This window comes from Nicotiana tabacum, chromosome 5 (assembly GCF_000715075.1).
Source record: "Nicotiana tabacum cultivar K326 chromosome 5, ASM71507v2, whole genome shotgun sequence".
NCBI lineage: Eukaryota > Viridiplantae > Streptophyta > Magnoliopsida > Solanales > Solanaceae > Nicotiana > Nicotiana tabacum.
This window is the reverse complement of record NC_134084.1, coordinates 139,043,295-139,058,549: the sequence shown is the minus strand read 5'-3', so window position 1 is coordinate 139,058,549 and position 15,255 is coordinate 139,043,295. Positions and strand designations below refer to the sequence as shown.

Below are 15,255 nucleotides of genomic sequence, written 5' to 3'. Positions count from 1 at the left end.
CACGTTTATATTCTTCCAAGAATGAATATGTATTCATAAATAAGATGTTGTCACATTCACATCATGAATGAACCATAGTCATCTATATGTGCTTTATAAAATCTCATGTCAAATCGATGACAAACATTACTTTCACAGAGTGAAGGATTATTTTGAGAATCCTTATTATTCTAATTACTCAATGATGACGATTATAATTTATTCGTCTATTGCCACGTCCACATCCATTGATACATTCATAGTAGTAATTTTGTCTTCTTTCAGACTTATCACATTCTCTAAAGGGAATGAGAATGGAGCAAATTCAATGGGACGAGTTTTCAATTCTTTGCCCACAATCATACATGAATTTGATCATGGCAAGACACATAAATTTTACCACTTTGGGTGGTTATAATTTCTTTCAAACTCCATTAGAGTTGCAATCAAAATTTATCGTCTTTGCTTGTATTTAAAATCAACGTATAGAATATCAAGAATTTGAAATAGAAAAGTAAAATACTTACCTTAAATCCAGAATTTAATCATGAAGGAAGTTCAAAGAACAATTGACAATCATTATGCTCAATCCCAAAGCTTCTACTCAATTGGTTAGAGTTTCGTGCTGATAACGTGTTATGAACAATAAAAGAAGAAGAATAGTATTGCAGAGAAAAGCAGAGAGAGAATTCTTATTGATATTGAGATGAATTACAATGGAATAAAACCCTTTATTTATAGGGAGAGATTGGCTTAGCCACCAAGTAATAAACCCTAAAATCTCTCTAAATATAAACATTCACTTTAAATAGAATTCTATTTATAACAAAATATATATTTTAAATCGCGGGCTTAAAAGTGATTCTTGCTGCACTTCGCCCATTGCAAACACAGGCCCGAGTCGTTTCTTTAATGGACTCCTCTAAATAATGGCCCAAATTCAATTTTCTTCGGTCCGGTTGACACCACCCATTCATTCGGATCCGAGCTTGCCATTCATTTCTTTCGCCGTTGGAGATCGAGTTGCGCTCCTGTCATCCTCGTCCAAAGCCCTAAACCCCAGTGCTGTGTTTCCCAGTTAAAAACTCAGTAAGCTCAACAAAGAGAGAAAATGAGAATGCACAAACTGAAAGTTTTACTATCACTGACTCAACCATTGCGGAGACATGATTCCCGATTCCTCTCTAATCACCATTGTAGACACTTCTCTGCTCAACCCAGCTACGCCCAAGTGGATTATCTTCAAGAACAGGTTCATTCGCATATTTCTACTAAGCTGTTCAGTGAATTGAAAAAGTACGTCAAAAACCTCATTTACTGTGTTAAAATACTGAAGTGTTATTGTTTCATGTGTTGTTGTCACAGGTTTTGGTTGAAGGAAGGGCTAAATCAAGAGCAGCTATTCTCAATAGACCATCTGCACTTAATGCTATTACACCTTCTATGGTTTGGCATTTTCCCTTTTCCTTTTCGCAGAATATGTTACATGGTTTTTGTATGTCTTTAGTTGACTATATTTTAAATACTAGGCTGCTCGTTTAAGTAGATTGTACGAGTCTTGGGAGGAAAACTCAGATATTGGATTTGTCATGATGAAGGTAATGTGTTGTACTGCAAGCTTTTTTTTCACCTTCCTGTTCTTTTAATTTTTGTTTTGAAGTATTATCGGAGTTGAGCAACTTGCACGTACCATCAAATGTTTAAGTTTTTGATTGAATATATTGCAGGGGAATGGCAGAGCATTTTGCTCTGGAGCAGACGTCGTCACTCTTTATGAGTTGATTAATGAAGGTGTGTCTGCTTTTCGTTCTGTTTCCTACCCTTTATTGCAATGATCAAGTATTCCCTGCTTAATATTATGCTATGATCAAGTTTATTCCCAGCTTAAATTTCTGTACTCCGGCTTAAAATTCTGCCATGATCAAGTATTCCCATCTTAAATTTCTGATTAAAACAAAGATGTAAACTTGTTTGTAATATAGTTTCAAGGATTTCAAGGTTTTCCAAACATTTTTGGTTTGCTATCGTTATGCTTGATGCTTTTGTGAACATAAGGGTTGCTGCTTCGGAAGTTCTTCATGTGATTATCGACTGTAATTTTGTGTATTCCTCCTCAATGTTATAATAATTGCTCCCTTTCTGTTTCTCCTTTCTTGGGTGTAAATATCACTCAAAGTTAATGAATTATAATGTGTTATAGGCACTCAAATTTGTGGCTTAGTGGTCAATGAAACTGAAATGGCTCATGGAACATCAGGTTTCAAATTCCAACATAGGCAAAATAACACTTTTGATGCCTCTATTGGAATTTGTACCCAAAGGTGTGCCTTAGTGTTGGATTGAGTTATCTGGTACCTGTACTTGAGAGAGGTAGTAGGTATCTAGTAGATTAGTCAATGTGCGTCTAAGCTGGCCCGACACGACCTTTATGAAAAAATATTACTCCCTTGGTACTAGTGGTGTTCGTCGGACGATATTTAGACATTTCGGTTCGGTATTTTCGGTATTCGGTTTCTTAAAATGCTATACCAATACCGTACCTAATTAAATTCGGTATGGTTCAGTTTTTCTCCTTTCAGTTTCGGTTTATCCGGTTTGGTAACTTCAGTTTATTCGGTTTGAATACTAACTAGTGCATAGAGTCATAGACTGTAATATTCTTAACTAAAGTACTCAAAACTACAAAACTAAAAATGTTTGTCAACAAAAGTTTTGTCCAAAAACGGCAAATATCAACCTAGAGAGAGAAAACTGTACATAAAGGAATAAATTTGATCATTAGAAATGTCTTGTTACTTGCTTAGAGTTAATTGATAAACTTAGAGAATAAAGGAAAGTAAAATTTTAGATCTTTTGTACTTATATTATAATTAATAATATGTGTATTGTGTAATAAGATATATGTTTCGGTACGGTATCGGTATTTCATTTTAAAATACCAAATACCATACCTAATACTCCCTCTGTTCCAGTTTATGTGAACCTATTTCCTTTTTGGTCCGTTCCAAAAAGAATGAACCCTTTCTAAATTTGGTAACAATTTAGCTTAAAGTTACAACTTTACCCTTAATGAGAAGTTTTTATAACCACACAAATACTCTGGGCCCCATTTGAACTTGTTTAGGACCACAAATTCCAAAAGTCTTCATTTTTTACTTAAATTTCGTGCCCAGTCAAACAGGTTCACATAAATTGGAACGGAGGGAGTACCATTTTATGTGGCACTATTACTATTTGGGGAGTGGAATTGATCTTTTTAACAACAATTTACTTAAATATTTTTTAAATAATTAGAATTATTAACTGTTAGACATATGGTACTTTATCTAGTTCTAAATATGTAAATTTATAAAAAACTTTTTGAAGTTTATGTCCGACTTCACGCCAAAAAATTGACTAGCTTGGCACTCAGCTCTGAACCCTGCCGCATAAGATGGAACTGGTATTGTGTTAGAGAAATGCTTATCTGTGTAATCAGTAATCAAGGCGATGTGGCATTTGCAAATTGTGAAAATAAGGAGCCCTATAAGGAACAAATTGAATGCCTAAGTGGAACAGTTCTTTCTCACAACCTAGTAAGTGAGAATGGATCATCATTAATCCTTCTGTCCGAAATGTTGATCAATGAATTTGTTTGATTTCCTCGCTACATAAGAGGGAACTGTCTTGTAAAGCTGCCATGTTTGTGAAGCTCTCCTTGTCTACATCAAACGAGTCTAACTCAGAAATATAATCATCACATTTTATCAACTTAGCTTCTTCTTATGGCTGGTGTTATACTTTACAGTTTACATTGCAACTGAAGTCTTAGATGGACTTAGCATTTCCTATAGTTAGAGGATAATAGTAGATCATATAATAGATGAGTACGCTTGCTCACAACATTCTCTTCTCTGGAGGATAATAGTTAGTTTTGCAATTTATTGCCTACAAACTATTGGCAAACATTTTCATGGTTTCCTTTATCTGCAGGGAAGGTTGAGGAGTGCAAGAAGTTCTTCGAAACATTATATAAATTTGTTTACTTGTTAGGAACATATCTCAAGCCAAATGTGAGTATGCCTCGTTCTTTTTCTCTTTCTGCATATTTCATTGTCAGTGAGGTTGTGCATTGAGTTTTGTCATCAAATTGTTGTATCTCTCTTCTCTTATTGGCATATCTCTGCAGAAAGTTCCCTTGCCTCACCGCTTGTATCAATCTTAGGGATTTAAAATGCCTGTTTTAACTGTCACGTCATTAATCTCTATCTGCACAATTCAATAATTTAACTTGGCATATAATCCATGAAATCAAAAGCCGAATTGGGTAGAAATATGTCAAATCTGCCCAGTGAAATATATTGTTACCATAAGTACTTGGAAGACATCAAAGCTGTATGGGAGGTTTCACTGCATCAAAAAGCCGAATTGGGATTGATGCTTATATAGTCAAAGGGCTAAAACATAATTAAAAAACCCATAAATAACCTTGCTACCATGTACTGGAAAGCTACTGCATCGCGGTAAATTTATTTTCTGCTTTCAGTGCACTCCAGTAACTTAATTTGTGCATCTTGCTGCTGACTTCTTTTCTCAACTAAGCGCATGATCATTAAAAGTTTATAAGATGCTTTAAGTCATAGCTAAGACATGCTTGGAAAGTACCGGGTGTTACATTATAGGCCATTGTATCATCTTACAGTTTGACTTCTGATTTAACTTCGTGACAAACTGTAGCAAACATGTTTAAGTCAACAAGTATTATTGATCATTATGTGCAGGTGGCAATTTTGGATGGTGTCACAATGGGAAGTGGGGCAGGTATTTCGCTTCCAGGAATGTTTCGCGTTGTAACTGATAGAACTGTACGTACCTTCTTCGATGGTGCTGACTCTAACACCTGATTTCCCTGTCTAGCGAAAAAACTTCTATATCCTTGTTGATTTGTGTGGTTCATTGTTCCTACATGCCCAACTTGTATTCTCTTTAATGAATGGGCTACATTTTTTTTGATAACCGTGGTGTCTGGGTCAGCTTGCATGCACCTAGACTAATTCCACGGGATACCTGCTACCTCTCACCAGCAACAAGTACCAGGTAAATATGTCCATCCTGACTTGAACAAATGGGAAGAAATTCTCTACTAGAATTTGACCCTGAGACCTTATGGTTCTCAACCCAATTCATTGACCACTAGGCCACACCCTTGGGTGCTGAATGGGCTACACTTTATGTTGTGTGAGACATGCAATTCTCAATAAACTTTAGCTGACATGATATTGTGGTATATGTGATAATTGTAATACTCACCATAGGACATTGCTCAAACTTTGAACCATGACATGATTTCTACCTGAAGAAAGCATTTTGTATGATATGCTGGCTTATTAAATTTTCTGACATGATGTTCCCATAATACTGATGATGCCCTAAACTTACAAAGTGAAATGGCAAAATCATTGCAGGTTTATTCTACCCCTGAGGCTCAAATTGGTTTTCATCCTGATGCAGGGGCTTCTTATTATCTATCTCGTCTTCCTGGCTACTTAGGCAAGTTTGAACAAAATATTACTGATAAGTAGATTTGTGTGTGGGGCTGCACTGGTTGATACACGGACCAGAAAAAGTGCCACATTGTTCTGTTATTATCTTATTGTTTTCCTACTTTGATGTCATTTCTTTCAAATCTTTTTGTGCCTGCTGAACTGATGATGCGTCTCTCTGATGATGAGGTGCATTGATATCTGCATTGACCATTTAAGTCATCCATAAATATGGATTTCCCGGGGGGGCTCAAATCATCATTTTTTGAGGGGTTAATACTTAATACTGGCCCAGACTCCCAGTTGCCCCTTTGATTTTTATTTTTATTTTTTTGGGAATCATGCGCATTTACTGTCTTTGGTATTCCTCTTTTTGCAATTTTCCCTTTTTTTATGTTGATGTGTTAGATCACTTTTCTCATACCACTAAATGACAGTGATTTCTCTGATGAATTCTCTTTATTCCTTTTGTTAGTTTAGTACTGCTGAAAACATGCTGATTGTTAAAGCAATTTACATATCAATGTATTTGACTACTTTGACTGTTATTGAAACTTTGATGCTAGAGTTTAATAGCGGCATCTCTTTGCAGGGGAGTATTTGGCTTTAACAGGAGAAAAGCTTAATGGTGTAGAAATGATTGCGTGTGGTCTTGCTACCCACTATTCACTCAAAGAAGTTAGTAATAAGTTAATCTTTAACTATATTCTCAACTCCTATTCTTCCTTTTTAGTAGCTTTGATGTTTGCTGTTTCAACAGAGGCTTCCTTGGATGGAAGAACGTCTCGGTAAATTGATCACAGATGATCGTCTTGTCATTGAAAATTCTCTAGCCCAGTATGGTGACCTTGTTTACCCAGATAGCAAGAGTGTTCTGCACAAGTAATGTTTTATCTTTGTTAACCTTCTTCCATCATTTTATTTTCTACGACATGCTCATTGTGAATGCTGCGGGGCCTGCTCAAGTCTATGGAGTTGGAGGGGACGAGAGTAGATTACTGTAGGATTCAGTTAAATGATTCTTTTAAGAAGTTTTAAGCTATGTTGCTTGGACTCTCCAAAAGTGCTGCTGCACCCGTGTCGGATCCTCCAAAAATGCACTAAATTTGGAGGATCCGACACACACCCAATAACATTTTTGAAGAGTTCGAGTAACATAGGTTTTACGACAGTGACATGTTTTAGAAACTCATGGTGGTACGATATATCAGTACTTTAAATTAATGTAGGTATGAACATGCAATATCTTTTGGATGTTCTACGTCCCCCCCCCCCCCCCACACACACACACACTCACAGAGTTTTTGTTAATAATAATGCAAATTAAGAAAAGGGAAAGGAGAGATTTCAGAGAACGCAAGCCGCCCAAAAAAAAAAAGAGGGAAAGAAAAGGTAGTGGCAGAAAAATGACACGAAGATTAAATGAGATGGAATTGGAGGGAGAGGAGAATATGGGTAACAATGTGGTGAACTTATGTGATCTAGTAAGCATTGGCCATAGCATCAATATTCTATTAATGAGTGTTCTAGCTATAACAATAAATACGAGTTAATATATGTGCTATATCCAGTGCAAACTCAAACTGAAAACATGGAATTTTTAAAAGTTAGGTGACTATGATACAAAATAAACACTATTCCTTGTCCAACATTCATACATACCTCTAAAGAATCTCCACGTTCTCGTCATAATCCCCTTCCACAAACTTTACTCCAGAAATATTGGCCCCTTAACCAGAAAGCCATCCATTATCTACTATCCCGTATTTAACAGATATTATCTCTCCATGAAGTGTTTGGTCCATTTCCCAAGAAATGCTGCACTGGAATGGATATCTCCTGATACCCAACCTCCCTCTAATCCTGAGACTGTTTTCCACTAAATGGTGTCCCGGATCCATCTGATTCTTGTATACTCTCATATTCCAACAGCTCCATAAACTGAAGTACCATTTTGGGGTTTGAGAAGTTACCCACTATACTCCAGCTAAGTTCAAAAACAGACACCAGATTTGTCATGTCTTTTTGCTGTGTAAGAACGGGTGTCCCATGGTGTCATTTGATTCAAACAAAAAAGCATCTACTCCAGATCTTGATGCCTCTTTTCTGCAGGTTTTCATGAATTAAACAGTTCTATATGTGATTTAGCCATCAGAAAAAAGCTATTGTGTTTGTGTTTGGGGGGGGGGGGGGTCTTTGGTCTTCCGTATCATCTTCCAAGTCCACAGGTGCCTTTCTGAACCACTAGTCGAAAAAGTTCTCTTTAACCCTTTTTGGTCTTCGGTGAAATTTTGGATGAATCTTTACATCCATTAAAGATGCCAATGTTGTCTTTTCTTTTGCTTGCAAGAAAATTCGTTTTTTTTCTATCACATTTCATTTTTGTCTGCCCTCTTTCTCTTTTCCTTTTTCTTAACCCCTTTTTGTGATCCAGGTTTGAGAAAATCGATAAGTGCTTTAGCCAGGATACAATTGAGGAAATTATAGAAGTTCTGGTAAGTGCTCTCTCTCTCTCTCTCTCACACACACACACACACACACTCTCTCTCTCTCTTTCTTATTGTCCTATCTTTCTCTATGTACAAATGCAGACACATAACTTGTACTGATCTATAATATCAAGAATTATGTTTTTCAGCATTCTGGTAAAGCTAATATGTACAAAGGTTTGGGTTTGTGGCATAACAAGGTCTACTATAAATTCCCAGAGAAAAGTTAAATCTCTGAATTATCAGAATGTTGTGTCAAGCGTTTAAGTGTTGAACCCTGAGAAGCACGTATTGAAACACTAGAAACCAAATTGGATAGCACCATTTCCTATCAGTATTATTCAAGTCCATTTGAAAGGGTAGTCCCAAGGATGCTATTTTTGTTATTTAAGTTATATTCATCCTGGTATTACTTTGCATCTTCTTGATGCCAGCTGTATAATACCTTACTTCATAAAACCAAGTTATATTCATCCTGTTCCAGAAGATTTGCCATCTATGTTATGGAAGGTCCCAAATAGTGGGTATTTTGAAGATTTTAATCAACCGAAGTTTTCCATCTTAATCTTGCTCTTTAGTTGTACCATTATTCAACAACAGTTAACAGTCTGGAGCAGCTTATCAAATTTAGTGCTTGCATATATTAAATTGAGAAATACTAGAGCTGCCTATGAATTATGACCTAGAAATCTCAGTCAGCCATACATAGGTTATTGCTATACGCTACACCAAATGCTTTGACAAGTATTTAGCCGAGATCATGTCCAATAAGAAGATTGAAGCTGAAATATATTGAAAAACTAGAAAAAATTAGTCCAAAAACTTCATAAAGAAAAAGTCCAAAAAGGGTTAAAAATTGTCTTTTCCAACAAAGTATTGAACAATAGGTGATTTTGGTAGACTATATTGACTAGCCAATGCTGTAAAGATAATTGTGAAGCAATTCTGGCTATGGATCGGCCTTATTTAGTTTCTACGTCTTTTTTTCCCTCTCTTTTTCTTGCTTCTTTTTGTATGCCTTAAAGCATGGTAATAGAAATTAGGACATTATTTTAAGACCTTTCCTCCTGGATATTGATCTTCGGATTTGTTCAGCTGGCGCTTTTGATTGGTTTAATGTGTTGCCTTAAAAGGGTATGTGTATTCTGATCTCAGTATGAGAAATCTGGTTTAGCTGTTGTTAAAGTTCTGGTTGATTTCTGTTGCTAGGGGTTGTGGAGGATGGTTTTGCTAGACATGCTTTATGGACTTTACTATTCTTATAACATTTGCTTATTTCTCCTTTTTAATTGCACTGAGTTCCTTCACTTGGTTTACTCTGTCGTGAAACGCAGGAAAGAGAGGCAGCAGAATCTCATGATGAATGGTGTAATGCAGCTCTTAATAAAATAAAAGAAGCCTCTCCATTGAGTTTGAAAGTGGCTTTGAAATCAGTAAGCTGCTAACCATTTCCTTTGCTTTTGCATTCCAGATTTTTCATGGTTTAAACTTCATTTTTGCTGCCAAAATGTAGATTAGAGAAGGCAGATTTCAACCCCTTGATCAGTGTCTAGTTCGTGAATATCGCATATCCGTTAATTGGGTGTCCAAACGGATGTCCGGTGATTTCTGTGAGGTATGTCTTCCTCTAACACTTGACTGTACAAGTTTGTGTGCACCATATTCGTTATAGAATGTGGAGGGAGAGGGAAGGAGGAAAAAATTCTGAGTGCTGGAAGTAAATCATTGTACCTTAAATGTGAGGTTATATACACACACACAAAAAACATTGGTGTCCGGCCAGCTTACGCGTGCTTTGACTATTTCAATGTATACTTGCTACCTCCCACCAACAACTACCAGGTAACTCTGTCACCAAGGCTTAGGCAGATGGGAAGAAATCACTTAGCATTTTTTGCATTGTACCTCCCTATCTTTTGCCAAAGTAAAAACTGGAATAAAAAGGGTAATCTAGTGATTTGCAATCTTAAGAATAAACATATTGGCAATAACTGGATTAGAACTGAAGATGATTCACATCTTATTCCGCTTAAAATCATTCATAAATTCCGTAATCATGAAAGATCACCCATGCAGATTATGCAGAGTTTTTATCGGAAACCATCTTTTGTATTAGCAATACAGGGTTGCATTAAGTAATGTAGGTTTCATGGTGGAATGTAAACGATCTATTAATTAGTATTGCAGAGTTTTTTATGACAGTATTATATTTTCTTATAACTCAAACAAATGGAAGGGGAGCCTCAGAGCAATGGTAAAATTGTATCCGTGTGACCTATAGGTCATGGGTTCGAGCCGTGGAATCAGCCACATGTGCTTGCATCAAGGTAGACTTCCTACATTACTCCCCTTTGGGGTGCAGGCCTTTCCCGCGCCCGACATGAACGCGGGATGCTTTGTGCACTGGGCTGCCCTTTTTTGTAACTCAAACCAATGAGCTCTTGAAAACTAAATTTCATATACCAGCAAATGTAGCATTTTTTCCATTGAGATTTTTTATGTTAAGGTAGGATATTTATCCTCAAAAACATTTTCAGGGTGTTCGTGCTCGATTGGTTGACAAGGACTTTGCTCCAAAGGTAATGGACAGTCTTCCATGAATGCTTAATTTCCCACCCTCTCCCCTCTCTCTTATTTTAGCTAAGAGAAGAAAAGGAAACTTATTCGTTCTTGTACTGAACATTCAGTGGGGTCCAACGCGGCTGGAAGAAGTTACCACCGACATGGTTGACTGCTTCTTCACCCCATTAGGTGAATTAGAACCCGAACTGAATTTGGCCACTGCACTACGAGAGCCTTCTATGTGATTGATATCCTGCTTTGCTCTACCTATGGGAAGTTTTATGTTCCCGGGTTCATTATAATACGAGGGACTGACTGGAAAATCAGGACTGCTAGACATTCCTATCAATATGTTGGATATATTTCGGTTCCCTTGGAGCATAGGTAAAATGCTTAACTGCTAATGTCTCAGGTACTAGATGGTGGGTAAACAAGAAAATGATAGGGCTGGCTACGCATTGATTTTATCACCTTTGACTTTTTCAAATATATTTCTGATGTTTCGAGACCTCTCAGGAGTTGATGTTTCGAGGCTCTCAGATTTGACCGTTTAGGTGTGTACATCATGAGAAGAATGTTTTGTGAAATAAATTACCATGGTACCTTCAGATTTTTTTGCACATCCTGTTTGGCCCATGGATAAGTATAAACGATAATTTTGCGCGAGTAATACTACTAGCAAGAGTTATAGTTGAACCCTGAGTCACCTTGTGTTGTTGCAATCTGACTTGCTGAACTTCTTTAGATATATGCACATTAAGTACAGGATCACAGAAATTTTTGTAATGAAACTGAAAGGAGCTTGTGCTTTACTTGCTCAAAAGGAATTTCGATTAATATTGTAGTCTTGGCTAAATAACATATTATTTTAATGAATTACCATTCAAGACATGCCTTCAAGAGTTAATATAACAAAAACTATGGTTCCTTCAATTGCCTTATTGCTTCTGAATTCCTGATTTTAATTGGTGAGAAATGATCCTGATAAAAAATAGAAAACATAACGGGAACAAGTTATTTTCGAAAGAAAAAACTGCAGCACTTTGACTATATTTCAAATAATCTTGGATGATAATGTAGTATGTCAAATATTTAATGAACATGTAGCCTATTTTCTATATGTTAGTAGTGGTGCTAGCGTTATTCTTTATATACATTCGAACCACTGTTGGTCATATTGCTCTTTATCGAGAAATCGAAGAAGCTATACAGGGGTTTTCTCGGGCCTATTCATCTGGTACCTAACGTAATTCTATGATACCCGTGGGACTTCGGGGCTCTCCGGTTCAGCTAGGTCCATAGTTCCGGAATTTATACGCGAATCAAGATCGATAAAAGGAAGTTTTACAATCACCGACTCAAACCCATTGTCGAATTCTACTCAGCGGTTGACCTGATTTGTCAACAACGGGTCTTGGCGCCTTGGCTGCTGCTTAAACAGGACATCCTATCAGAAGCCCGTGTATATTAGTCAAAGATGTGACTTTCACAGGTCCGATGGCTTTTTGACTGGTGTGCCTGAAAATGTGATTGATAAATGGGCTTTTGAAACTCGATTTGTTTGAGTAAGAGTTAGCTCGTCTATCGAGCCGAGGTTTTTTTTGGAAACAGCCTCCCTACCTGAGGCTACCTCTGGAGTAGGGGTAAGTTATGCATACACTATATCCTTCCTAGACTCCACTAGTGGGATTCTATTGAGTTATTGTTGTTGTTGTAGTAAGAGTTAGATACAAATATCAGCTTTCGGGTGCGGCCCTTTCTAGGACCCTGTATCTGCATGAACGCGAAATATTTTGTGCACCGGGCTATTTTTTTTTTTTTTTTTTTTACTGTTTGGTGAAAAAGCAACGGAAGTGGAGACAACTACCCTCTATAGCCCCTCAAAAAGTTTAATAGCCCATGTTTTTTTCACTTACAAGAAATGGCCTTCGGCCCAAACTTATTGCATCCAATAGCTCGAAATATCTACTTTATATATTTTTTGTATAGTGACGGTCTGTTTTGTATATTTTTTTGTGTATTGATAATCTATTTTGTATATTCTTTGTATAGTGACACTCTATTTTATATATTTTTTTGTATAATGACAGTTTAATGTATATAAATTATATAGTGACAATCTATTTTGTATATAAATTGTATAGTTATAATCTATGTTGTATATTTTTTGTATAATGACAGTCTATTTTGTATATATTTTGTATAATCATAGTCTATTTTTTATATTTTTTGTATAGTGATAGTTTTGTTTAGTATGTATTTTGTTTCCAATTATCACTTTCAGAAACATGTTTCAATACGTAAAATATGTTTGATTCATCTTCCAATGAAGAGAAAATCAAAAATTATCATAGCCTCATTGTATATAAAATGAAACAGAGAGTAACAATAAATTGAGGATCAGATTTGTGTTTAACCTCAGGCAAAAAAAGAGAATCCAACGACGCCATGGTTGCAAAAACCCACTGGGAGCATGCCCCGCCAAGATATGGGTCGAGTTATCTCAAAATTCCCCGATTGATTAATAAGCTCAGAAGGGAATGACAAAATCATCATCGCCTTTTTTAGCCGCCGATTATACTCACCGACACCGCTTCCACCAGCTCCACCGGCAAACATAGATTGCTCCGGCGAAAGCATTAAAGAAAGAAAAAGAAAAAAAAAAGTGGAAGGGTTGTTACTAATGCTATTCTTATACACTCTACCAAACGACCCCTTAATAAAATTGATAAAAAAGGCTGTTGTTTGGGTTCTTACAGTATATGGAGAAATCAATGGCTAATTACAGAGAGAGAGGCAACCGATCGAGATGATAGAAGAGAACGGGGAAAGGATAGGGATCGGGATAGCAGATTGAGCCTCTTAGTTAATTACTTTTGAGCTAGCCCCTAGAATTACTTTTGGGCTATAAAATGTATATTGCAATTTTTGGACTAGCGGGTGATATATGTTTGGGCCGATGAGCTATAAATGATCTTCTCTCGCGGAAGTGTATATGCAATGATATGACAGTCTGAAAAAAGAGAGAATATTTTTGAGCAAAGATCAATTTTAGCCCGAAACTATTTATAATCAGTAGCCGTAAAAGTATATAATTTTTTATTTTTATTTTTTGTGTACAACATACAGAAAAATAAAATATATATATATATAAAAGTTATACATGCGACTATTTTTTTGAGGTGAAAAGATTAGCTACTGTAAAATTAGCTCCATTAATTCTCAATGGAGCAATGGATGTATGCCACGTGTGAAATAGAAGTACTAATGGCCTAGATCAATTTCTATGATACTCATTCCATTTTTTTATTTCACCATTAAATTATATTTTAAAGCCCATGGTTCTTGCATAAAAATACTTCTCAATTTTGCTTTAGTTGTCCTATACATTCAAAATTGTTTATAAACAAGAAGTAGTGGAATTTATCCACTTTTCGGAAGGAAAAAAGAGAGGAAAAGAAAAAGAATTTGTCCTCTTTTATTAATATATACTTCTTATAATCACAAATAAAAATCAATGGAGTACGAAAACAAATAAAAAACAAGTGCAGTAAAATTGAAGAAGTATGCCTTTTTGTTAAATAAATACAAAAGTAAATACGTATATTTTTCTTCTGTGAACACTGACAATGATTTTTAAAATCTAGGTGTCCTTTTTTTTATTTAAAAATTTGTTAAAATACTTATCTAGTACATAGAATAGGTAAAGTAAAACTGAAAGAGTATTCTGTATAAATATCTTGTGTTATTAAATTCTCCTATTATTTAAAGCTGAAATAAAAAAAAAAAAAAGAGACTTGAAGAGTATCATAAAAATTCATCCTGGCCATTAATATTTTACTTGCAAACGTGGCTTATATCCACCGCTCCATTGAAAATTATTGGAGCTAATTTTACTGGAGCTAATCCTAATCCTTTCCATTGATTTAGTATGAATTTGGAATGGATATGCAGAATCTCCAAAGTTTTGACCAAATGAATGTTCCAACTTACTAGAAAATGAACTAATCCAAACCAAGCAAGAATGCTATTGCCGTCAAATCTCTATATAACAGTTTCATTTTCCCGGATATTTTTGATTGTTATAGCAAAATGCTGCTATAAAGAATATATATTATAATATGTAAATTGATTCCAATAAAAACTTGACTTTTATAGTAAAGTATTGTTATATAAGAATGTTGTTGTAGACATGTCTGACTATATTCGCTAGACGCAAATCAAATCGAATTATTTTTATCTGAAACTTAGAAATTAGAGATTCACTTATCACTTCTTAGACATGAAACCTAAGAATTCGGAAGGTGTATTAGAGAAGTAAATCCTCTAAATTATTTACTGCTAATGAGATAGTATTAACGTAAAATTATTGCTTTCGGAAATAAATTTGTGCCACATAAAATTGATCCAAAAGTGTTTCAGTTATAAAATTTAGAGATTACATTAAAATATTACGTGGCAATAACATCTCCTGGGCCTCGAAAATCAATGCATGTTAAGCAAATTTGCAGAATTGAAGTACTCCTCTGGTTTAATATTTTGGCACAACTATTAAGAAAAATATTTAATAAAACTAATTGTAATAAAGTTGACTAAATTATCTTTATCTCTTACTTAAATGAGAAAATAATGACCGTATATCTTTTGGAGTCTTACAATTAATAGGAGTATTTTTTTTTGTTTCTTAAAATAATAATTATTCT

The 15,255-nt window shown here is 35.5% G+C and overlaps 1 protein-coding gene across 1 annotated transcript; it reads left to right on the top strand.

Annotated features, from left to right (window-relative positions):
- Positions 1 to 930: 930 nt before the first annotated feature.
- Positions 931 to 11,248, top strand: LOC107801930 (small ribosomal subunit protein mS47-like). The gene is made up of 14 exons (XM_016625347.2): positions 931 to 1,231; positions 1,345 to 1,425; positions 1,509 to 1,577; positions 1,707 to 1,770; positions 3,952 to 4,031; positions 4,740 to 4,823; positions 5,424 to 5,508; positions 6,094 to 6,179; positions 6,262 to 6,383; positions 7,936 to 7,996; positions 9,325 to 9,423; positions 9,504 to 9,605; positions 10,528 to 10,569; positions 10,678 to 11,248. The coding sequence occupies exons 1-14, from the start codon at positions 1,091 to 1,093 to the stop codon at positions 10,795 to 10,797; spliced, it is 1,236 nt and encodes a 411-aa protein (XP_016480833.2). The 5' UTR covers positions 931 to 1,090; the 3' UTR covers positions 10,798 to 11,248.
- Positions 11,249 to 15,255: the final 4,007 nt, after the last annotated feature.